Raw genomic sequence first — 23,770 nt, forward strand, 5'->3', positions numbered from 1 at the left:
CCGGCGATGAAGGCAGGGAGGCAGTAGTGCTCCTCCCTGACACACAGCTGTCCTGGCTGCCAACAGAGCGGGCATCTCGAGGACAGCAAAGCTGACGCTGCCTATCCCACTGTAGCCTGAACGTGCTTCAGTCAGGCCCACGGGAAGGACATCACAGCACCAAGAGGAAAGTCAGTTACCATTTTGGTTACACCAGGTGCCTGGAGCCCCAGCATGCAGCATGTGGTGAAGGGCAGAGAACATCTTTCGCTTTTGCTCCTCTTTCTTGTCTCATCCTTACTTTTTCATTACCTGTTGAGAGATGCTTTTATAGCAGCATCTATCAGCATTGCATCTGAATGCACCACAGGAAGACAGAAAGCCCCCGAAGGCCTAATTTTCTTCTCAACTTTGTCATTTTGCTTTTGAATTTCAATTATTTTCATAACAACAGGCTGCGAAGTCATAAAGATCATTGTACCAGGCAGCAAGCAAGCAATAAGAGAGCTGTTGTTACAAGCATAGGCTTTTCTCTAACGGCAACTTGGAAAAGTAGCGAATCACATTTCTTGTCCAAATGTGCTCTGCTCTGCAGTCTTCCATTAAGTGGTGAGTAAATAGTTTCCCATAAAAGCCCAAGGGCCTGTGAAAGAGTCTGACAGGATCTGATTCCTTCTTTAACTTCCAAAAAACATTAACTTCTCCCTCTTTATAACTGTCCCAACTGGTAGGGATTTTTGGAAACAAACCTTTGCAGCAGAGGCGCTACAGGGCTGGCTGCCACTGGCACTGCCCCAGGAGCAGGGGCAGTGGCCATGCAGCAACCCCTGTGGCATGGGAGCCTGCCCCAGCGCGGGGCGCACAGGGGGCGAGCCTGCCAGCAGGTGAGCACAGCCCAAAAGTGAGGGCTTTCTGCTACTATGGTGAGTTTCCTGGAAGAGCAGCACTGTGAGCTGAGTCCTGGAAGGCACCGCACTGCAGGACTCCCTTTCCTTGGCTGTAATTCCTCCATCTCACAGCAAGTTCAGAAAATAACATAATGAAAATAGTCATCTTTTTTTTTTTTTTTTTTTTTTTTTCCCTACTTCTTTTTTTTTTTCCATTGCTCATTTTATTTTACTGAGCTACTGCATACAGAGCCGAATCTTTATTTTGGCTCATGTCCTCTTGCAATATCATTACCCTCGCGCAAAGGAAAAGCCCTCTGGAGATTTCCAATCCAAACAGGCCCTTGTTTTATCTACAACTATTTGAGTACATGACCTCAGATAACCCCATGGCCAACTGTGTGCCAAATTCAAACTGCAGCCATGGGAACTTTAAATACAGGGAAGATTTTCCAGCTTCCCTCTGAAGGGAAGACGCTGGGTTTCTCACTCTCCTTGAGTTTGGCAGAGCTGGGAAGCCGGTCTTTGCCCATGGGAGCATAGCCCTAGAGCCGTGGTGGCACCACGGTGCCACCCAAGTCACCTCCGCAGCATGAAGCCGTGCATTTCAGGCAGCAGCACTGCTGACCTCCACTATGTACAAACAGTCACTGTCCCCTTTGCTTCTCAGGGTACTGCTCTGGCTTCAGATTACTGAAAAGACAAACAGCTGCACTTGGGCCAACAGACTAATATGTAAGGCTGTGTTTGGATTACTCTGGACAGGGGAGGTTTTTCATCTTCATTAGCCTGCTGTTCACAGCCATATCCGCAGTTTCTCACTGGGTCAGAGCTTCCCTCTCTCCACTGCTGTTTATGAATCTAAATAAATCAATTAATCTGGTATTTTGAATGAAACTCAGGAGACTTTGGCAGCTGGTGTTTCACAGACATTCAGTGGATTTGGGTACCTAACTGCACAAGCCTTCAGAAAATGCCAGCTCAGAGAAGTGAAGAGTTCAGGAACTGGAATCAGAGAGAAGTATTTTTTCACAGAATTGATCACTTGCTCCTTTTTCCTTGATCAATACTTCATCTTGTTATCATAAATCCATTAATATGAATGAATCCTAGAGCTAATGCAAGTAGAGAGGGAAAAATCCCGAGCTCTAGAAACAGCACAGGAATTTGGTCTTGACAGTCTCTGTATTAGTTTCCGACGTTGTCACACTGAACACATGCCCACATTATTTCATGTCAGGAACCAACCTCATCAAGAAGGGCATAGCCTGATGACCCCTCCAGAGCTGCTCTGTTTCTCCTCACTGGGATTTCCATATGTGTGCAGTGGGACACTCGCCTCGAGGAGCTGGGCTGAGGCCACCAGCCCATTTCACAGAGGGGTCTCCAGCTGCACACGGCTCTGCACGCTGCCGGCATCCAAGGGCATGTCAGGCTTCCTGGGAGTCAGTGCAGAAACACATTAGTTTTCAGTTTAAAATAGGCATTTAAGTAGAGGCAACTTTGGCACAGGGATGGGAGACGGGACATAGCCTCTGGGCATTGCTCGTGCACCTTGAGCAGCCTCGCTGTGCTGGTTGGGGCCAAGGCTGGCACCAGGCCCCCAGGCACCACAGCTCCCAGAGCAACAGTGGGTGCAACACCCAGATGCTGGGCTAGCTGGTCACACAAACCTAAGCAGTTTTCAGCTCTGTGTAACAATATGATCATATGTGTTTTCTAAAGGCCTTTGCATTTCAAGGCTATTGTTATTTTGATCTTTTCAACTCCTGAAAAAATGAGTTCAATTAAGTCTCATCATTAGGAATTTACATAAGGTCACTTCAAGGCTTCATGCATTTCCTCTGGTTCAGATCTTAGTGCTCTCGGTGTTCCCCCGCTTCATTTATAACCTCCTTGCTGTAGGGCATTCCAAGTAAATCATCCACTACCAGTTTCCTCTCTTCAGCAACATGCATCAGGTTTTTCATTCAGGCTAAATGAAGCTTCAACCATTCTGTGTAACAGTAGCTCAGTTAAAGGCGCAGAATCACTTTAAGAGATGGTAGTTTTCCCTCTGGTAAAAAGGCTGAAATTATTTTAATACAGAAGAAAAAGCATTTATTTTGACTCCTTTATAAAGTGAAAAGATTTAGTTGCATTTGGTAGCACAAGTGCAAGTGAAGAACCAATTCTTAAAAATTCTCTGGAGAATTCGTTTGCTAATCTCTGAGAAGAGCCCTTTTCACTATGAATAAATTGAGAAATACACTCAGAAACTGTGAACTGTATTTAGCCACAATGCAAAAATGTGGTGAGGTGAACATCACTTACAAGCTGTTCAAAATAGAATAGTTTCTGCCTACATGGGAATGAGCATCCACCTGATTACTTCTTTCATAAATCTGAAGATCAACATCAAATTTGAACCTAAACAGATTTTGAACTGCCAGTAGGGTCTTAAATTAATGGTTATTAACAGGGTAGGGCTGAGACAGGCTGAAGGCTTCATCTCCTTGGCCAAGCCTCAATATCTACATAGGTGACTGTGCTCCCTGGTGAGCCTTCTATCTGCTCCACAGCATAATCTAAATTCTCTTAATGCTGGGACTGTACAGACAAGAGCTGTCGAAATGCTGGCTCTAGTTCCTTCAGCTGTAGGCTCACAAGAGCTTTGGCCAGCGTAAGCCTGTGCTGACACAGCGGAGGCAGAGTCCTCCTGCCGGCCCCACATGCACATATGGGCAGCTGTGCCGCCAACCAGACTGGGGAACAGAGCTGGGTTAAAATCAACCAGCTGGTTGTGACAGGCCTGATCAGCTGGGATCAGCTTTCTGATCCAGAGACCCTGCAGTTAAACAAGCACTTGTGATGGGGCAAGGGGTACTCAGAGGGGCACCGGAGCAGGGGAGAGGTGGCAGGAGACACATGGCTTGTCTGGCTGCTGTGCCAGCCTATACTGATCCGAAACTCTCCTGAAATCATGGGCAGAAGAGCCTGGGACCCATTTCCAACAGACTCTCAATGACCAAGTGTTTTTCTGCCTCTCTTCTGAAAATAGCATATAGAAGCCCAGCTTATTTCAACATCATTCACATTCCTATTTTTATCCCATAAATATCTGTAACACCCTTACACACTGGGGAAAAATGAGTTTTGTGCTCCCTCTGATACAGAACCTGGCTTAATTTTTTGAAGCCTTTCATATTTTTCTGCTACTGTCAAACAAAAATATTTTCAAAGTTTAAATGCAGTAATATTTCAAACCAGTGGGATATCTTCCACCTAATCTTTTTCTTCTGGAAGTTTCGCTTTTTTATTCTATATCTTCTACCGACACAGCTATCTCTCCTCTGCTAAGCAACCGGCTATATACGCATGGATGAGTCTTTGCAACTGCAAAAATAACTAGGCTGATGCAGCTTAGGTAGGAGAATCTGACTGTGTGCATTCCTCCTGTAACTGGCCCCAGGAAAAGGACACCCTGCCACTTTTAAACCTGGGAGGTCTTTGAGAGTTTGGCAGAAATCCCCTGGGAGGCCTGTCATTAGCCATTTAAAACTGTCTATAGTATAGGGCTGAATTGCAGCGTTTGACAAAGCCCCTGCAGAGATATCTGTCAGGAAAGGCTCCTGATACTGGCAGGGGCTGTTAACAGTAACAATGATGACAATATAGTGGGGATTTTCAGGGGTGGAGACTTCAAAGAAACCCTAAAGAGGTATTTTTCATTAAGAAACAAGAAAGCAGCTGAGTATTGTTTTTGGCACTAAAGCTGAATATGAATGATACTGTGGTAAGTCGCAGATGATCAGCAGCATAAATTGATGCTGATTTAAATACATGTATGCATGTGCTACCATTCAGTATTGCTTCCATTATATAATGTTTGCATTACCTGGCAAAGACAGTAGTCCCTGGACCATCCCTCACACTTATTACTGGACTCTTTATGTGCTTCCAGACATTACCAAGGGGCTGGCAAGCCTCTTAGGATGGCTACCACATGCCACTAGTGAGACCTTACAGGCAGAGGCTCCAGTGTCATACCAGTACAGTAGCTCAGGGCTTCTGCCTGGTCGCCTGGTCACCTGCTGCCTCCCATCAGCTCAATCGCAAGGCAAGCCCATGTCCCCCTGGGCAGCAATGACACTGAGACCCAAGGCCGGCAAGTGGGAAGCAGCAGGAGGGAGTGTTTGTCCACAGGAACTTTTCTGCTCTTGATCTTGCACTGAAACTCCAAGTCTGTGTTTGTACCAGGGAGAAAAGGAAGATAATCATGAATGATGTATAAGATGAATGCCATGAAACATTCATCGTGCAGGAAGGCCTTCTTGCTAATGACACCGTTGCTTACTGCATGGGCTGCGATGGCCTGTGAAGAAAATTGCATCCATGCAACCACAAACAGCCATGCCTGGTCTGCAGCTAGGCTCTGCCCCACTGGCCTGCACCCAGCTGAGGCAACTGAAGGCGCACAAACCCAGCAGGGCCCAGACCTCACACCCTGCTCTTGGCTGACCATCTCACTTTGTCAAGCCAGGCTAGCTCGGCCCCATCTGGGTTTAGCAGGCTGTGTGGCTCTTGAGCTCAGTCCCACTGCAACCACCTGTGCTCTGCATCCTTTGAACTGAACTCGGGGCCAGCTTTTCCCCCCCGACAGCTAAACCCCAAAGGGATCATATCCAGTCAGCACAGAGAAAGTGCCCTCAGGGTTTGCAGAGCAGATTGACTTTCACACCTCACTGACCACACAGAAGAAACCCAATCTAAACAGCGTAACTTTGCATAACCGATTATTTTCACTGGGGTAATCTGAGCCCTCCAGTAAATGCCACTAAATGCCGCTGATCCAGGGAAGGCCCAGCTCCAGGGAGAAATGGCCCCACTGCAGAAGGCAGCCAGAGCTAAGACTTGCCGGGGCAAGGAAGGGCTGGTCCCCTCGAGGGATGGCTTCACTCCAGGGAGAGAAGGCTCAATCCCACAGCACTGGCCAGAGTCTGTTCAGAGGGAAGCATGAACAACTTTTTAGTGCCCAACTCATTTGTATATTCAGAAGTTGGACTGTGCAAAGTAAGCCAAGGGAAGCAAGCTAACCAAAGCTGTGAGTTAGGCTGGTGTGCAAGAAGCAGTTTGACTTTACTTGTTGTCTTTTTAACTTTCTTTTCCACATTGTCCCACACATTTTGAGAGGCTTTAGCTTTCAGGCTGACTCCCCAGTGGCCTATTATCCTTGCACATCGATCACTCCATACTGTCACCAAGCAGGCATTCACATGACCCTGTTTGTAGGGAACTGTGTTCCTCATCTGACTCCCGTGTCACCAACTTCCTCCTTTCCAACCACCGTCTCATTTCCTCCTGCATGACCCAGCTCCATTATCCCCCCTTCTTTAAAGTCTATGAATTTAGACAGTTAAATTAAAAATCTAATAGCTGCAGAGATTAGTGGTCTGCCTGTGCCTCTTCACTGCCATACTCCAGGCTATTAGCAGGGCATGGCAGTAGGAATTGTCTGCCAGAGATGGATGAATTCATCTGAGCAGTACACCAGAGCCTAACTTGTTCCTGTGGTCCTTTGTGCCTGATCCAGCTGCAAATATGTTCTCTGACCCATTTCAGCTGGACCATTCTCAGCACTTGGCTGCCCACATGCTCCCTTCCCAAGTTGCAAACATGAAGGACAAGTGTGCAGAGGCCAAGAGGTGCTTGCTGGGCCACCCTCCGGGCAGTGAGACAGCCTCAGGCTAGACTCACTTGATTGTCACCACAGTCATTACAGTGGGAATTAGGAAAATAATCCTGATTGTGCTCACGGTAGACATATGACATTCTCCTACGTCACTAAAAGGCCTTAGTAGGAGAAGGTCCCCCTGGACCCACAAAGAGGAAAGCCAAGGAGCAGGAGGCTGGAACAGAGATGATCCTGAGGATGAATGTAAAGCAGGTTTTCACCTGTGTCTTCCTTCAGCTCAAAAGTATGGTCAACTCAGATTGCATATCTCAAACTAAGACAGCTAAATCATCTAAATTCAATTATCCAGAGAAAAAATAATCACTTACAAGGAGTGTGCCCTAAACATTATGTTTTCTACCTTTGCCAAAACTCCTAAGTTGTCATTCTCCCTCTGAGCTACCACTCACATAGCCGAGAAATCAGAGAGAACTGGGGTGCCCTCTGGAAAAAACAAGTTTGTGCTGGTCAAACTTTTTTCTAGACCAGCATGCTTTCAGATAAGTTCACTATAAAACCCGTGGTGCTACCAATTTCTATTGCTTTCCTACGGGAAGAGAGAGAGAAATTTATCCTGACCCTCTTATAAATGATTTCAATTAAAGACAGCATCCATGCCATTTCAGCAAAATCCTGTTTTGGCTCATGGCATACAACATAGTTGTATTTCATCAATACAACCTTCTTCAAGACTGGTGCAATGTAAGAATCGAGAAACTCATTTAAAAGGTTTCTATTTCTCTTTTCAGGTTTCAGCAGGATACTGCCGTACCTGTTTCTGAAACAGCATATAATTCTTTGTGTTTATCCAAATACAAAGCGGTCTTTTATTATGTCAAGTAAGTCATTTAGCCCTGTGTAGCTTTTGCAGACAAGGTCTTTAAAAGCCCAAACCCTACATATGCTCCTTTCCACCTTCAGAATTAGCAGCTTCTAGCTGAAAAAGCTTACACAGCAGTAGATAAAACAGGAAATCATGAACTGTATCCCACAGGGGTCCACAGACGTATGGTTCTCTTTGCTGTGAGGTGTCTCGTCATATAATTAATGCTACAAATAACAGATATGGTTTAATTCATGCCAATAGGAAGTTACACAGTTTATTGCCTAAAGGTCTTTCAGATAAAGTAATTACAGATCTGGCAAATTCTACAATGAAGTCAAGTATGTGTACCTCAGTATATAATGCTAAATCAAATGAAAGCTTCAAAAATGCCTAGAGATCACACATTCTTTTGAAAGAAAAAAGGTCTGCTGCTGGTGTTAGCAGCTGCCCAGACAAACACTGCAAATCTTGGATGACTGCAAAATTGTTCATTCATCATTATGGGCACAGCAGGTTTTTAATTGTGTTTGCAACAACAGGATAAGAGTTTTGTGCAAGATTATCAAAACAGGAATAGGGAAAACATAGGTGTGATATTAAAATGGTCCACATCAAACTATTTAGAAGAAGGGTTCCTATCCACTACTATTCAATCACCTTATTCTGTGAAGCCCTGGAGACCTTCTGGATGAGTTCAAGTCAACTCACTTCAACTGAACTACTGATGAAGGCAGCTACCCCACTGTGAAAAGAAGAACTTTGACATTATCTTACTTTTAAGGTATGAGATATCTCAAATAATGAGATCCATTAAATGTATTGCGAGTCTATGTATAGGATTATTATCCTGAGAACCCACCAATAAAAATATACAGCCATTCACACACCAAGAACTGGACATCCAATCCTTACTACGACATACAAACAATGAACATGATAAGGGCACCCATGTCAAAAAGGAGGAGAAACTCTACAGAGTATAAAACATGGGAATTTTGACTTCTTGACACAGTCAATACACTGAACTCTGACCTCAGGAGGCACGGGGGACTGGAAACCAACAGAACTTAAATTGGCTACAAATCTCTTGTTTTCTCATGACATTTGAGAGAAAACATGGGGACAGTTTCTTTCGGACACATGGGAGTTATAGCTGTGTCACTGCCTTCTCCAGAGAGTTCTTCATTTTCCTTACAGTCACTCCATCACTGTCACCCACTGACCTTTCATTACTTTCTCCCAGTGTACCAGCATCACTGCTGACCAATGCACTTCCCAATCTGTCCAAACCCATGAGAGGAAGAAAAAGCCTTGTACAGAACTGTATAAAAGGACGTTTACTCTGTACTACATTGTGTCTTCTTTTCTATGCTAGTCTAAATACAAGTGCTGTTTTCACTGCCAAACGCTGTTTGCTTGTTCTGTTTCTACTGGCTAAACCCAGCATTTTTCCAGCTAGCGTTACCCTCCAGGAAAAAATACACATTCATACCTTTCTTGTGTTTAGCACAGAAGAACAAAGCTGGTTCCCAGGAATAAGGATGATTTCCTCAAAAGAAAACATTTGCTGTCAGCCAAGGTTTGACCTCTAATGGCTAATTTGGCATCATCATTTTGAGCAGTGTGGTACATAACACCATGAAAAATTAACAGTTCTCTGAAGTTTAATATTCGCCTGCAGCTTGGCAAGCAAGCAAGCAAGCAAAAAAAAAAAAAAAAAAATCACCCACTCCCAAACAAAAAAACACACACAAACACAAACACACACACACACAAAAAAACAGAGAAAGGACACACAGCCCAATAACATTAGGTACAGTCTCTCACATACATCCACAAAAAGACCCTAGAGCCTAAAGACAAAGATCTGTAAAAGAAATTTCACTGGAAATCAAGCCTTTGCAAACACTGAGAAAGCAAGTCTGCAACACGAGACCGTCTTCCTTGAAGAAACACAGCTGATCTGCTGCATTCCCATATCTGACTTCCACTGGTCTGTGTAAAACATAAACTTTCACGCTAACCCTATGAAAACAGTCAACATGCTAGAGAGACAACAGTCTGCTCCTAGCTGGTGAAAGGGGGGAAAGAAGTCTCAGGCTGTCATTCTTCCCTTGCTGTGACCTTCATGCTCCACTGAATTTCTGAAGATACTGAAATCTTGGCAGGGAAGTGTACAGTCTGTGGGAACCAGGCACTACTGTCCAGGCTCACTGGTGAGAATTAGGCCCAGTCGAGCCCTTTTTTGGGAGGGCTCTGAGCTGTACATGTATGATAACAGTGGTAGGCAAGTTACAGGCTGGGAATTTTGTAGGACTTGTGTTCTGTGAACTTATGTATCGTGCTGGTGCCCATCTTGTGAATCTCGTGGTGGTGCTGGTATGGACAACATCCTGCCAACCACCCTGCTTTGTACACAGGGGTCGTTAAGTCACTCCAGATGGCAGGGTTGTCTCCTGTGGTATGCTCCATATGACCCCTTTCTATCAATAGCAGCAGCTAAGTACGTTCTTTTTCCCCTTTAAGGTACATTAATACAGTGAAGCCTGGAAGGACTCCTTTGTACCTCCAAGATCAGGTGCAGGTGGGGTGAGGAGTCATGGGCTGTGTTCCTGCTGGGAACCTGACCCACCTTGTTTCGTGTGCCCGTGCTTCCCTGACTGTAATGGTAACCACCCACTCACCAGAGCTCTCAATACCAGCTACAATACCTTAGAGATTAGCAAATAAAAATCTCAACTCAAGACTTAAAAGAAGCATGATTTGCTACAACAATTTATCACAAACTCTGATGGTATTTAACAACTATGTGTAGAGTCACTCCGCATAAAAAGAGCTACATCTTTCTGAATGAAACGCTGCTGTTTCAGGGCTAGGTACATTCACAACTGAATGCTCACATTCAAACAGGCCCAGGGACAAGTACCTTTTGAGGTCAATTCACTCCGTCAACAATGTCTGTAGAGACAGAATAATACCAGCTGTGCTTCCTGGCCAGAATCTAAGCAGCACAAGTTGCAGATTACATCTAAATTGCCAGGCCCAGGATAAACAAAAAGATTAAGAGGGCCTTACCCTTTGTGTTGAACAATCACACTCTGAACCAAGAAATCACAGCCTACGTCTCGAGTAGGCACAGGGCTGACTTTTCGTTTTAGGTTACGGGCTGGTGAGGAGTAGGCAGCTCACTCACACATCTGGGGAAACCACAGATGCTGTTAATCACAGGTTCTCCTGACCTGTAGGCGCTGACAAATTGCATCCTATGGATGAACCTTTTATTAAACCACAGAGGGTTTCCAAACGATATTCTCTTTCTCAGCATTCCCAAGTGTACAAAATCCAGTGCACATGACCCTTCTTAATTGGTCATTGAGATGGTGACACATCCCTTTCCAAAGAGACTTTGGGGCTGAAAGGAAGCAAACAGGGACACAATATTGCATCATTGGAAGGCATCTCAGAGCTGAAATGTGGGATCTAAAAACTGGCATTTTCAAAATTCTTTGATGATTTCTTCAGTCCCATTTCAGCTGCAGATGCTTTTTGTACTAAGCAACTCCTGAGGCAAATCCCTCACTGTCTTTTAAGGCAGAAAATTTTTTATGAAATACATAGCCTTTAAATTCTTTTTCTTCCTTTTTTTTTTTTCCCCATTTTTTTTAAGTCCATGCAGGAAAGGGCAACTGCTACATTTAAAAGAATAAAATGACTGTTGTCCAAGCCAAGAAAGGTGACCACAAAACAAAATTGCCCTGGTCCCACTTCCATGACATGACAGTGCCGGGAGATAGCTGTTTGGCTCACAAGTTAGTGAGAAAGATGATGTCTGGGAGTTCTCATCATCATCTGGACCGACAGAGCAACCCACATAAAAGGAACAAAAAAGCCTGCTGATCAGATTGGTGTGACAGAGGCTCATGAGAGACGTGCACATTTTCAACCTAAACGACAGCTTGAGGGATCTATATTACTAATTATCGACTAATATTGCCAGAGTTCCCAGGCTGGCTTCAAAGGTTCTCGCAAAGTGCCCCAAGCACAGGGTTTTTCATCTAATCATAATGCTTTTTTCTTTGTCCCTGCTAAATGGATTGCTCCATACCAGGCTCACTGTGTAAATCAGTTTGCACATGATGAGCTTTGCAGCGATGAAATTCGTTACCTTAACCACACACACAAAAAAAAAAATATATAAAAAAAAATGCTGTAACTGTTACAACACTTTTGCACCTAATTTCAAAAAATGGTGGTTTCCTTTCCTCCCCCCTCCTCTCCGCCTACTCCTAATCCCATGCTAACACCTTTCTAAAAGGCTGGGGTGAGCAGCTTTGAAACTGAAAGAACAGGGAAGGGGGGAGAGAAAAAAGATATCAGATCTCCAGACAATGAAATAAAGCAGCTATCTCTCACATCCTGCAGAGCTCAGGCTGAGGTCACAAGTTAAACAGGACATCAGAATAGGTGATGTAATTTGCTTATTTAGGATCACAGCGTTCAGTGAAGTGAAAGAGACAACCTATTTGAATTTGCAGATAATCCAATAATAAATGCAGGGCTGTTCAGTTGCAGAAACTGCAGCTGGAGCCTTAGATTTTTTTTTTCCTGGCACATTTATTTTTGCAGGGGATATAATTACAATCATTTTTGCTTGCAGGAAAGCCTAGAAATCTCACCTAGGACCAGGCCCACATTGCATTTGGTTCAAGCAGGGTTCCCTCCCTGGACAAGGCAGAAGCTAAACAGTCAGGTCAGAAGCCAGGATGTGGCACAGCCCCTAGCAGGACCCATGTCTCCTGAGCTCAGCTGAGCATGCCCGGCCTGGGCACCAGAGGAGCCCACTCTTCCCATGTCCAGTGCAAGGGCAAAACTCAAACGAATCAAAACAAAACAAAAAACAGCCAAACCTCAAAGTTCAGCTAAGCAGCAGTTACACATTCAAGTAAAACACAGATCAGCTTTGCTGAAGATAGACAGGCCCTTCTGCCTCAAAATCTCTCTTCACAGCTTCAAACCAGCAAGGATTTTGCAGCAGAGTTATAAACCTTTAACAACAAGGTTCTTATATAACAGGAATAATTTATCAGCTATCCCATACAATACTGGACACACTGTTTTTCCCTCAAACTGTTGAGACAAACACTTGTGATATAAAGATTTAAAGCTAACAGCTTGCACTGTTTATCTCCTCAGTTTATCACGATTCAAACCATAACTTCACTCTGTCTGTGCTGCACAGAGCAGCATTACTTACAGCCAAGGACTTCCAGTCCCTCCTGAACCTATCTGCTTGACACAAGTGCTGTTTCACTGGCAAGAGTCAGCCAGACCCAACACCAAACCTCAGCCCAAGGAAGCTAAAGTCCTTGTTACCTGAGGCTCACAGAGCAAAAAAGTAGTAGAGATGCGTTAGCCACACTCCAGGGTTAGCAGATGCATTCTACCCATGTTTCTCCTGGCCCTGATGGATTTTCACTGAGATGGTCCAGAGAAGCAAGATGGAAAAATCCAAGTCAGTCATCCAGGTAATATGTCAAAAATGTTCATTTTAAAGAATTTCTTCATGAGAGTGGAATGGAGCTTGTGTTCTTCTGCCAGTGCCGAGCTGCTAGCCATGCCCCATGCTCAGACACCAGCATGGAGCACAATGGGTGGCTACAGCAGGCAGGGCTGGGAAGTGAAGTGACCTCTTTGGGAAGTGACCTCTTTGGGAAGTGACCTCTTTTATGCACTGACAGAACTGTGGGAGTGCCAAATGTCAAACCCTATATAAAGCAACCTAGCTGTCTGATGTTTGAACCCCAAACTGCAGTCATCCAGTTAGACACAGGTTTTGATCTTTTCTTAAACGTAAGGTGTGTGATAACTTCCCCCATATTATCAAAAGCTGATCTTCCACTCAAGCTAATTTGGTAGTTGGCCCTACTTATAGTAGCTTCTGGCAACTCCACGAAGACCTTCTGACTAGTCTAAGGCACCTATGTGCTGAACTTAGCATTTACAAACAACTTCCAACATGCATTTTGTATCACCTTTGCCTGAAGAAGTGACTTCTGGTTATTTGAAAAGAAGAAAAGCTGTATGAGATATTCAAATCTGTGTATTTGCGTCTCAGATAGATGGAGAAAATTAATAGATGGAGGAAATTAGTTTATGTCAGAGATTTAAAAGCTAGGAAACATGACTTCTTGGGGCTTTTTTGTGTGCCACTAAAAGACAGAATTTATCTTATTTTCACTCAAGCCCCCTAAAATGTTCCTCACTGAAGACAACACCCAGCCTAGCTAAAGCTGCTGTGCACAGGTGGCTTCTCCATGACAATCACAGAGCCCTAAGATGCAGCACATGAGAGACCCATGTGGTGGGCACATTTGGCATGCTGTAACTGGCTGTACTGGTAGCAGCCTCCATTTCTGGAGCTTAGATCCAGAGCAATGAGTCAAAGCCCAGTACAACTGAAGGCAGAAATGATGAGAAGCACATGGGTGAAATTCTCCTTGCACTTGCTAGAGAAGTCAAACAGAGGTAACTGGTATTTGCCATTGCTTTAACAGAAAAAGTCAGTGTTTTGGCAGAGTTACAAAGCCAGTCCATTCTTTATATCCACAAAAGGGAGACTGCCCATCCCTGCTGAGGGACCTGACAGAGGAAATGTATTTTACAGCAAACCCAGGTACACCATTGAATTGGGACCTATTTTTACCATGTGCACTACACGCATTAATTGTTACTGCAATGATATTTGCTGACATATCCACTCCAACCATTTACAGAAAAAGCCCAAGAGACAAAACATGCCTTTGCTCCATGAGACAGAGAGAGGCAGGCAGGATGCCACATTGCTTCCTGTGATACACAGAAAATGCTTATCTGCAAGGGATGATTGCAGCTGATAATGAATCTCCAAGCATGCTGTGAGCAGAGCTGAGCCGGCCCCTTGCTGTCCAGCTGAGCCCCAGAAAGGTGAGGATGGAGAGGGCCCTGCTCACAAGCTGGTATTGCTTAGGTCTGTTGTTCTGCTGAAAGTGCCTGCAGAAGCTCTTCATGACCCCGGCTTGCATGCTGTCAGCCCTCCCTTGCTCCAGGGACAGCCGAAACCCTCAGTCATCCATTAGCAATGCACATTTCTGCAACGAGGTGGCAGAACTCTGAGTAGTTTTCGAGCCCTGAGGTCTGTAAAGTGGTTAGAGACCACAAAAGGGGGCATGGAGGGAACAGATCAGCAGTTTAAGGATGGAGCCCCCATCCTACTTAAGTGCAATTAAGCTTTACTAGGTTTGCAGAGAGGATGTTTTAGAAAGAACCTGCAAATGATGTACTTAGTCACATGGTCTGAACTTTTGGGTAGACCTGTGCGGTGTCAAGAGTTGGACTTGATGATCCTTAAGGGTCCCTTCCAACTCAGGATATTCTATGATTCTATGATACTGAGGTCTCTTGGACACAGTGGCACCAGAGCACCCTTTTAAATGCAGAAATTTGCCATTTTTGATGCAGGCAGTCAATATGCTCAGTAGTTACACAGTATCATCCTTCTCAATGTACTGACCACTGCCCTCCCTTGCATGCAGAACGGCTGCATGCTGCAGTGCTGAGTGCTCCTGTAATGGGCTGGGTGTCTGCTAGGAAGACAGCTGTGACCGCTTGGGATTCTCCCTGAGAACAACACCATCCATTGCACAGGCTGTAGATGACAGCTGAACAAAATCAGCTCCAAAACGCCAAAGCCTTAAATGTAGGTAAATATAAGATTCAGAACACAGAGCACTTCGACAAATAATAGCATCTTCCCATGCCTCGCAGTATAAAACATGCAGCTGTTCTACCACCACAATTTACAGGGAAGACATTTCTTCTGGAAGTAAGAGAACACTTCGTATATATTCCTAGCCAGATTGATTACCCCTATTTATATTGTAAACTAAGACAGCACATACTAAAAAGCCATATAGTTAAACAGTTCCAGACTCCAGATCATGGGCAAGGGGTCAGTTTTAGATTGTATGCTGCACAGCCTTCTGCATTTATTACAGATATCACAGTTTTCTGCAACAGCCCTTTTTTATTTTATTTTATTTTATGTGCTTATTCTTGTGGTATTTCAACAACCGCCAGGAAAAGCACTGACATTTTATGGGATCTCAGGGAATCGGAGAATCTACCATTTATTTTTTTTAATTGCAAAAAAAGCCAGCGTGTCACTATATAACAACTGAAATCTGTTCTCGGAACAATAAAACCACCAGAATGAATGCAATCTTATATCTAAGCATACACATTTATCCTGCAGTACGATCAACTGATCAGCCCATACTATGTTGATCCAATCTGTATGTTGTTAAATCATTCTCATCTTATATGCAACCTGCACAGCTGGACAACTCTCATTTTCTCCATAGGGTACTGACAAGGTTTCAACAACCAGCATCATTTCTAAGCAGAATTCTAAAAAATTGTACTCTGCCATGTTTGCCCAGGAACCATTGCTATTCAAACAAAATTTGTCCAGTTTCACCAGGCCAGGAGACCCTGGTAGTTCAACTAAAAGGCACAGAATCAGACTTTACTGAAGTACTCAGTTGGCTCATTTACTCATTGTAGAGAGCTGCTTTTCTAGCCACCTTTGCAGTTTCTTCTTTTTCTCTCTCTGAACACTGATAAGATGAGAGATGTTGAAGTCTCAATTTGGTTTATATTACAGTTTTTGAAGGGATAGGTTTCAGCGTGTTACTGTAACAAATACAAGAGTGAAATTGGAAGAGAGGGAGATTTGAGCTAACACAATTAAAATTTCTTCTTAAAAACAATCCACAGATATCCAGTGCCAAACACAATCTGGAGTCATCAACCAGCATGGACATGAATTAACCTAATAGCTTTTGAAAAAAATATGATCCTAGAAAAAAATCCTCCTATTAAAGTAATTAAGTGTTATCAGAATCACAGAGCCATAATTAAACACAGTTTATAATTAAAACAGCATGTGTCCTAGACAGAGAACACAAGAACAAAGAGAATATAACTGTGACAGCTAATGCCAAAACACACACCAAGTATCAATACTCAGAACACAGTGGAACTTTTTGCAAGTTCCAGATGCAGTGCCTCTGACTTGGTCATCAACACCTCTGATGTATGTAGGCAGGCTCAGAACTCCTCACAGCTTTGCACAATTGTTGCCAAAGTTCAAGCAGAAATCTTGGGAACCAAGCACATGGCACTGAGTGCAAAACCCCAACAAGGGGTTGGGGTTGAGGCAGTGCCAGCTGTGAATGGATGGTGAGTGAGCATGGCCTTAAGCTTAGACAAGACTTGTCCTACCTGGCAGCGGCTGAAGATGTCCTCCAGGGTTACTTGAACGTTGAAGTGCTTCAAAACCTGCAGGGCCTGTTCCTTTGCCTTTTCTGAGCAGTTCACGGAGAAGCACCTCCCTTCTCCTACCTGGGACTGCAGCTTGAAAAGACAAGTCATAAACCAAAAAGACAATAAATGAGACAAATTCCATGCATCCTGATCCTGATCTGTGTTTTTTTTTTTTTTCCTAATACACTTAGTTTGCTTTTAATTACAAATAACATTTGCAATTAATGTGCATTTACAGTCTAAATTTTCATTTAATGGGCACAACAGGTAAATTTTAACACTTAGCCACTGCTGCAAACACTTCTGAGACAACTGAAGCAGTACAGTGTTCATTATATCAAGCACGTTTGCCCAAGTTCCCTTTAACTTATTATTTAGTGCTGTGGGGCTGACTGGGATAGCAAGAAGAAACTGAATTTAATCACAGTTCTAATGTGAAACCTTACAGATCACACACTGTATGCAAAGGTACAATCAAAGAGATGGTGTCTCATGCCAGTTTTATCGTTTCACCCCTTTAAGTTCACTGATGGCCAAAGAGCTTGAAGTGGTTGATGTGGACATCCTTTTCATGTTTGTTCCATATTTGGCAGAAAAGTCTCAATGGGAACAAGAATTGGGAAGTGTCCAGACACATCTTTATGAACATGATGAATACTGACAGCGAGGTGGATCTGCTACATCTTTTACCAGCATAAAAGAACCTAGCAGAGCCTTTCTGTCCAAGTGGAGGGCACACAAAGGCAAAGGAACAAAGGGAACCAGACATTTCCCAGGATGGTATTGTATGCTGTGAAGCAGTTAATCTCCTTTTGTGATGTTGACATAGTACTTTGAAATTAAAGTTTTGCCAGGTAAGATCATTCTGGACACTGCATTACCTACTGCATCAACCGTACGATAGAGGAACAATAGTCTGGATAAGGAACCTGTACCACGGCATGGCTGCACTTGCCTCACAGTATCTTATCATGGGGGAAGTTTTCTTCAGTACTCAGCTACTATCTGGCAAATTAAAAACCTAAGTTCTGCAAATACTCTAAGTAACTATTTGAATAGTTGGGAGCTTTCATATTGGTAGTTTGTAACAAAGAGGCCCCTCACTCTGGCTCGTGTGTAATCCAGAATAGTTTCTAAATTGTTTTTTGGGCAATAACAAAGTGCAAAGGACTTGCAGCAGGCATTATGACATTGCAAACAATGATAGGTCCAATATATTTCCATCAACACTGTTTTGAAGTATGTCTCATGAAGGGCTCTCAACATCTGGTGCCGAGGGTTGGGTTTTGCTTTTCTTTTTTTTTTTTTTTTCTTTTTTTAATGTGTGTGTATATTTATAGAAACAAAAAACCTCCACAGCTTCCACAGTGATCCATGCTTGGTGACTTCCATTCTCTTCCTTCCAATCCAGAAGAGAAGTCTTTAAGTGTTGAAACTATGTCAATGTGCAGTGAGTCAGCAAACAAGAATCTTTCTGATAAAATGCATGGGGATTGAGCTGTCTTTCACCTGCCAAACAAAAATGCTTTGTTCTGGGATTGTTTGGCTTGATTTTTTATTTTCTTTAATGGAGGGCAATTGCACTCCCACTGATGAAGTAGTACATATAAAAGACATTTCACTCCAACCTTTGACCATTCATAAACAACAGAGAGCCTCACAAGACCCTTTACATAGTTCTTAGTGCAGGAAACATGAAATAGCCTAGCCAGCTGTTGCTTTCACATCTGTCTTGTCCTCTTTTCTACTCAGAACATCCTGCACCGCACAAGGATACAATGCCAGAAAAATACCAGAAGCTCTGAACACTTACAGTCTGATATGGTAGTCCAGAGGTTAAAATGACCCTTCCTTCCTGTCGAGCAATCTAGAAAAAAAACAGTAAAAATTGTAAGGAACATGGGCTGAAGCTACCACTGGATTCAAGCTTTCCTCTCAGTCAAAACAGAAAGAACATGAACTGATGATATGGAGTCGTTCCCTGTCTGTCAACAAACACTAGGCCAAGAGTATTTGGGTCTGGTTCAACAAGATGCTTTTGACAGCAATAGCAGCTTAAGGTATCACTCTCTCCATACATGTCCCCTCCCTGCCAATACCCGCCTTGCCTCACATGTGCTGGAACAGCTACTTGTGCATCTGCACTGCAGATGGTCCAGGGAACTGATACACCTTGAAATAATCCTAACAAAAAGTTTTGTGTTTTTTTTTTTTTCTTTAACCCAGACTCTTTCTGTTTCCATGGTCTGGTTCACTAAGAACCAAGCAGTTCTGCTTTCACAGCAATACACAGGGGAGAAACGAAAAATACCCTAAGCGGTTAATTCCAGGGAAAAAAAAAAAAGTAAAAAACAAAAAGTAAAAAAAAAAAGTACCATTAAATGAGCCTGTGAGCTTCATAGACATTCACAGAATCATCTTCACATCTTAAAGGTAAGACAGTGTCACTCTCCCAACAGCCCAAGAGCAGACATATGGCAATTATGCACCCTTCCCAGGCTATAAAGAACATCTTCATCAGAGCTTGTCTCCTGGCTTGCAGTCCTATGCTTTTATCAGAGGTCTTGTCCTTCATGGAAAAGGTCTGCACTGAGTTAACAAGGGTCTCATTCCAACCTTCACAATAGAGTAAGAGAATCTTTGAGATGGTTTGGTGCCAAAAGAAAATAGGAAGCACTAAGCTTGGAACTGCAGTTCTTCAGAATGACAAAAGTGTGGCTGATCTTTGTACGATTAAGTGACATCGCTCCCTTCTACCTCTTTGCCCTCTCCTCTTGGAGGGAAATAGTTTCATGGATTTAGCGATAGAAGCATTCCCCTGTGAACCAGCACTTCTGCTCTGCTAGTGCTGACAAGAGATTGGCACTTTGAGGTAGGCACGAGGTTTTCTCTTCTCTGGCTTTGACTCTGCTGGAAGCCCTTGCATTTTTCACTATTTCCAGATGCGTGTCACGGAGCTCTCTCTTCTGGATCAGAGTCTCAGAAGCTCTCTCTTGATCATTCTTTAACCCTTGCAAGAGGGATTTGGGATCTGAGTCTTGTTGCACTTTCCAGGCAGTTAGACAACACCAAATATAGCCAGGGAACACCAACCAACCAGCCAAACAAAACAATGAGTTTTTTTAAACTTTGCATTGGATAGCTATTCTCTTAAGACCCACTTGACCTATGGCAACATGAAACAAGGGGGAGAACACTCTGAAGACACCTTGTAGTAAAATGAGTAACCAATTTTTTCCTATCCTGACCTTTCAGGTAGCCTATTTCCTCTTTTCTTATATGAAGTCACTGCTTTGGCTGCCAATTCTGCACTGAGAAGGTGATTGGCAAGAACTTCTGAAGTACCTTCCTACAGGCAAAATTACTGTATTTCTTTCAAAATCAACCATGTCTCACAAATAAAGGGAAAAAACCTCGAGGAACAGAAACCTTGAAGTGGCAGCAGAGACAACCCTTTCTGCATGAAATGTACTACATACAGCCTGGATTACTAAACAGCTCTGCCTACAAAACATCCTCATGGCACATTAGCAATAGAAGTCCAGAAAGGCAAGAGCGAATCTTTACCACAGTGATTTACCAACACGGGAAAAGAGATAAGAAATTCCTTTAGACCCATGTGTGCTTCAGGATATGTCGGAGGATTTCACAGCTGTAACACTCCATTCTGACTTCCAGCATCCAGGGTTAATTAGTTCAAGCTTGATAAATCCCCTTATCTAAATGGCTCTGCAGAGGCAGGCAAAAAAACATCAAATAAAAAAGAGAAAAGCAGTAACTCTTCCAGCATATTTTTTTCTGCCTCTGGAACAATCAGTGGGAGAAATGTGCAGAGCCAGAAAACCCATGTGATAGCACACATCTGACCAAAACCCACAGAGGAGACGTGCTGCAGAAAGGGGCTCAATTCCTTCTCTTCTCCTGAAAGAAATAACCAAGTGCAGTGCCAGGACCATGTGGGAGATGTGTGCTTACAGACACAAACAGAAAGAATCCAAGCAGAGTGTTGGAGTGGGTGTCAGGGTTTTTGCTCCACCCCAAGTGCTGCAGAGAGGGCATTGTCCTCAGTTTCACAATCTATTAAGAAGATAGTATCAACTTCCTTTGGAAATAGGCTGAGACCTTCTGGATAAAAAGCACTCCCTAATAACTTAGGATTATTACTTAGCCCTTTACATGGCTGTCTGTTCAGCTAACTTTCATCTTGCAGAGGTGAATGAGCACAAATGAATTACTACAAGACAGACCTGTAACGGCAATGACGGATGAGAGGGCAGAGAGAGACCCTATGTTTTGAAGCTAGCACTGGTAATGGAAAGATTCTTAACAACCTAAAGGATTCTGAACTAAAGACAAAGAAGGTTTCAAAAACAGTGCCACAGATTTGTAATTTAAAGGAAAGAGAAACTGTGCTTGACGTTATAGCCAAGGCCTTGCACAACATGTGTTGGGCAGCACTACACGCCCTTGAAGAGGCAAATTGCAGTGCTCTGTTTGCAAGGTAGCTGTCCAGGAAAAGCTGTGACCATCTTGCTGTGTCAGAGGCCCAGCAGTGACCCTGAGCCTAGGCCAGCAAGGGCCCAGTTCAGACAGAAGTGGAGTAGACAGCAATCATCTGCTTCAGGATGTGTACTGGAAAGGCACCCAGCCAGCAATCTACTGGAGAAGTGGATCACAAAACTCAATCCAACCCTGAAGTCTTCCTACCCATCATCTGAAACTCTCTTAAAATACAATGTCCCAGACAGTTAACTGATGAGCTTAATAACTATAAATGTACTCCGTCCAGTGCTGCTGTGCACTTGCTGTACTGCTGGTATTTCAACCCTAGACTTCTCTTCAGCATTCCTGAAAATCATAAATTTCAAAGAGTTACAGCATGATTTCATAACATGGCCTCAAGTGCTAGATTAAACCATAAACCTAGCCTTGCTTCTTAACGCAGGCACATTTGTAACAAGGTCTCCAGAGAAATTTTCCTTCTACTGACCAAACATCAAAAGCTATGTCCTAATCTCAAAGGCAGTTCTCATCTGTTCTCTGTGAATTCACTGTGCATAGCGGTGGGAAGGTAGAAAGACTAGCAAACCCAAAGAATGTGGTTTACATCAAGACTATGGAGAAAGACATTCAAAAATGAGATGAGATCAGAGATTAGATCTTCCCATCACATGAAGCTCTGCTAACTGCAGTATCAGAAGTCCCCTTTGTGTCCCCTGGATCCAAACCAGGGGGACAAACCCACAGCGATTCAGATTCAGGTACACATTGCTCCCTCTGCCTCCTGAGACTCAGCCAAGCCTAGGCCTCTTCTCCAACTTGCCAGTTCACCTGGAGTTTTGGGGAAGTGCATATAGCCTTGTGAGGGAACCTTTTACACCATGGGAGCTGCAGGAAGCCAGTTCTACCAGCCTTCTGGATATTATCCTACTTCAAAAGATACCAAGTTTGCCTCAGTGTGCAAATTATTCTTGGAGGTGAAGATGATTTTGAAGACCAAGAGCACAGTCCATTAAAAACAAACAAACAAACAAACAAACAAACAAACAAACAAACCCACAACTCAACTTTGAGTACTTCTGAATCCATTTGAGATTCCACCAAGCCTTTTCTTAGACATTAGTGACCTAAGAAACTAATGTGATTTTCTTACGAGCTTCTGTGCACTTCTGAAGTGCAGCATTGTTAAGATCTACTGCAGTTACCTCAGGCTGGTGGGCAATCCTTTAAGGTTAGTATAAGGAGCACCCCACTGCTCCACCAAGTTCTGCAAAACTGCAGAGAAGCACATCCACTGAAACTTTCCCACCTCCTTCCAATTGCCCACCTAGACGACCCAAAAGAGGGACTTAAAATTCCTTACAAAGAAGTTTGTACAAAAGAAACTGGAAGACCTGGCCAGAAACAGAACTGGGATAGGATTTGATAAAGTAAAGAAAAATGTATTTAAATAGAAATAACGTATTCTTTATAGGGATAACAAAAAGGAATGCAAAGGGTGGCTTACCCAAATAATGGCAGCTGTACACACAGAATGATGCTGCATAAGAGATACTGAATATCTTCTTTCTTTACCAGTAACAAAACTAAACCGCTAGGGGATTGGGTGCATACAAAAATATCAAGGCTTGGGATGGAGTCAGAAGCCCCTGGTGAGGAACAGCTGGACGCATGCAGCCCTTCTTCAAGAAAGACCTCCCTATTTTGCCACAGAGTAGGGCACCAGGCTTGGGCTAGTCTAGACCATTACACAAAGCCACTGATGCATTTTTTACCCAAGGTGCCAGACCAGAGTACTGCTGTCAGGCAAGACCATGTTTCAGGGAAAGCACATGGCAACCTGTGTCTAGTTCACAGGCTGCTTTAAGTCAGGTCCAGCACAACTTGTGCAGATATTTATCCCCCAGCTGCATATCTGCTTTGCCAAACAACTGTGTGCACAGCAATACAGCAGCTAGAATATAAATGCAACATGGTAAAAATGTCACTGCCACCCCAACAAATGAGACTTGGAAAAATTACAGGGTGCCCATACTCAGATACAAAGCTGCTCTTCCCAGAGAGGCTGGTACCTGTGAATAGAAGGCTAAATGTTTTTCTAAGGGTGGGCTGTGAGCTCTTTGCCCTTAACATGTGGAAAGATTTAAACACAGAAATAAAATTTCAGTAAGAATTTATATTATTTCACCATTATTAAAGACTTTCCGTGTCCATGATTATGACAGCACTTTTTAATCAATTACTTCCCCAGTTTAGTTCTAATTAAATGTCACTATGAAATAAATACAGAAGAATGCAAACTGATGTCTTCTCACAGAAATTAACTGTGGGCAAACAGTGGAACACACTGACTCCTGCATCAGTGGTCCTGCTCTCATAGGCCAGCAGATCTGAGATTGCAGGTCTGACATGAGAAACTTGCCATGACAACTGTTGTTCAAATAAAGCATTTAGCGAATAGCAGCAGCACAATATGAAGCAATACACAGGACACAGACGTCA

General features: G+C 43.5%; 1 protein-coding gene across 32 annotated transcripts in view; it reads right to left on the reverse strand.

Annotated features, from left to right (window-relative positions):
- EXD3 (exonuclease 3'-5' domain containing 3) overlaps nucleotides 1–23,770 on the reverse strand; it is a 296,432-nt gene that overhangs the window by 119,713 nt on the left and 152,949 nt on the right. For 30 of the 32 annotated variants that reach the window (XM_068657208.1, XM_068657236.1, XM_068657217.1 and 27 more), the window contains 2 exons: nucleotides 18,582–18,635; nucleotides 16,727–16,858 (listed from right to left, as the gene is read on the reverse strand). In XM_068657208.1, the coding sequence (XP_068513309.1) occupies nucleotides 16,727–16,858; nucleotides 18,582–18,635 (186 nt within the window). Of the gene's footprint in view, nucleotides 1–2,281; nucleotides 2,306–15,545; nucleotides 16,136–16,726; nucleotides 16,859–18,581; nucleotides 18,636–23,770 lie in introns of those variants that run through there. The other 2 variants (XM_068657239.1, XM_068657241.1) reach the window with 2 other exon arrangements.

This window comes from Anas acuta, chromosome 20, assembly GCF_963932015.1.
Source record: "Anas acuta chromosome 20, bAnaAcu1.1, whole genome shotgun sequence".
Taxonomy (NCBI): Eukaryota; Metazoa; Chordata; class Aves; order Anseriformes; family Anatidae; genus Anas; species Anas acuta.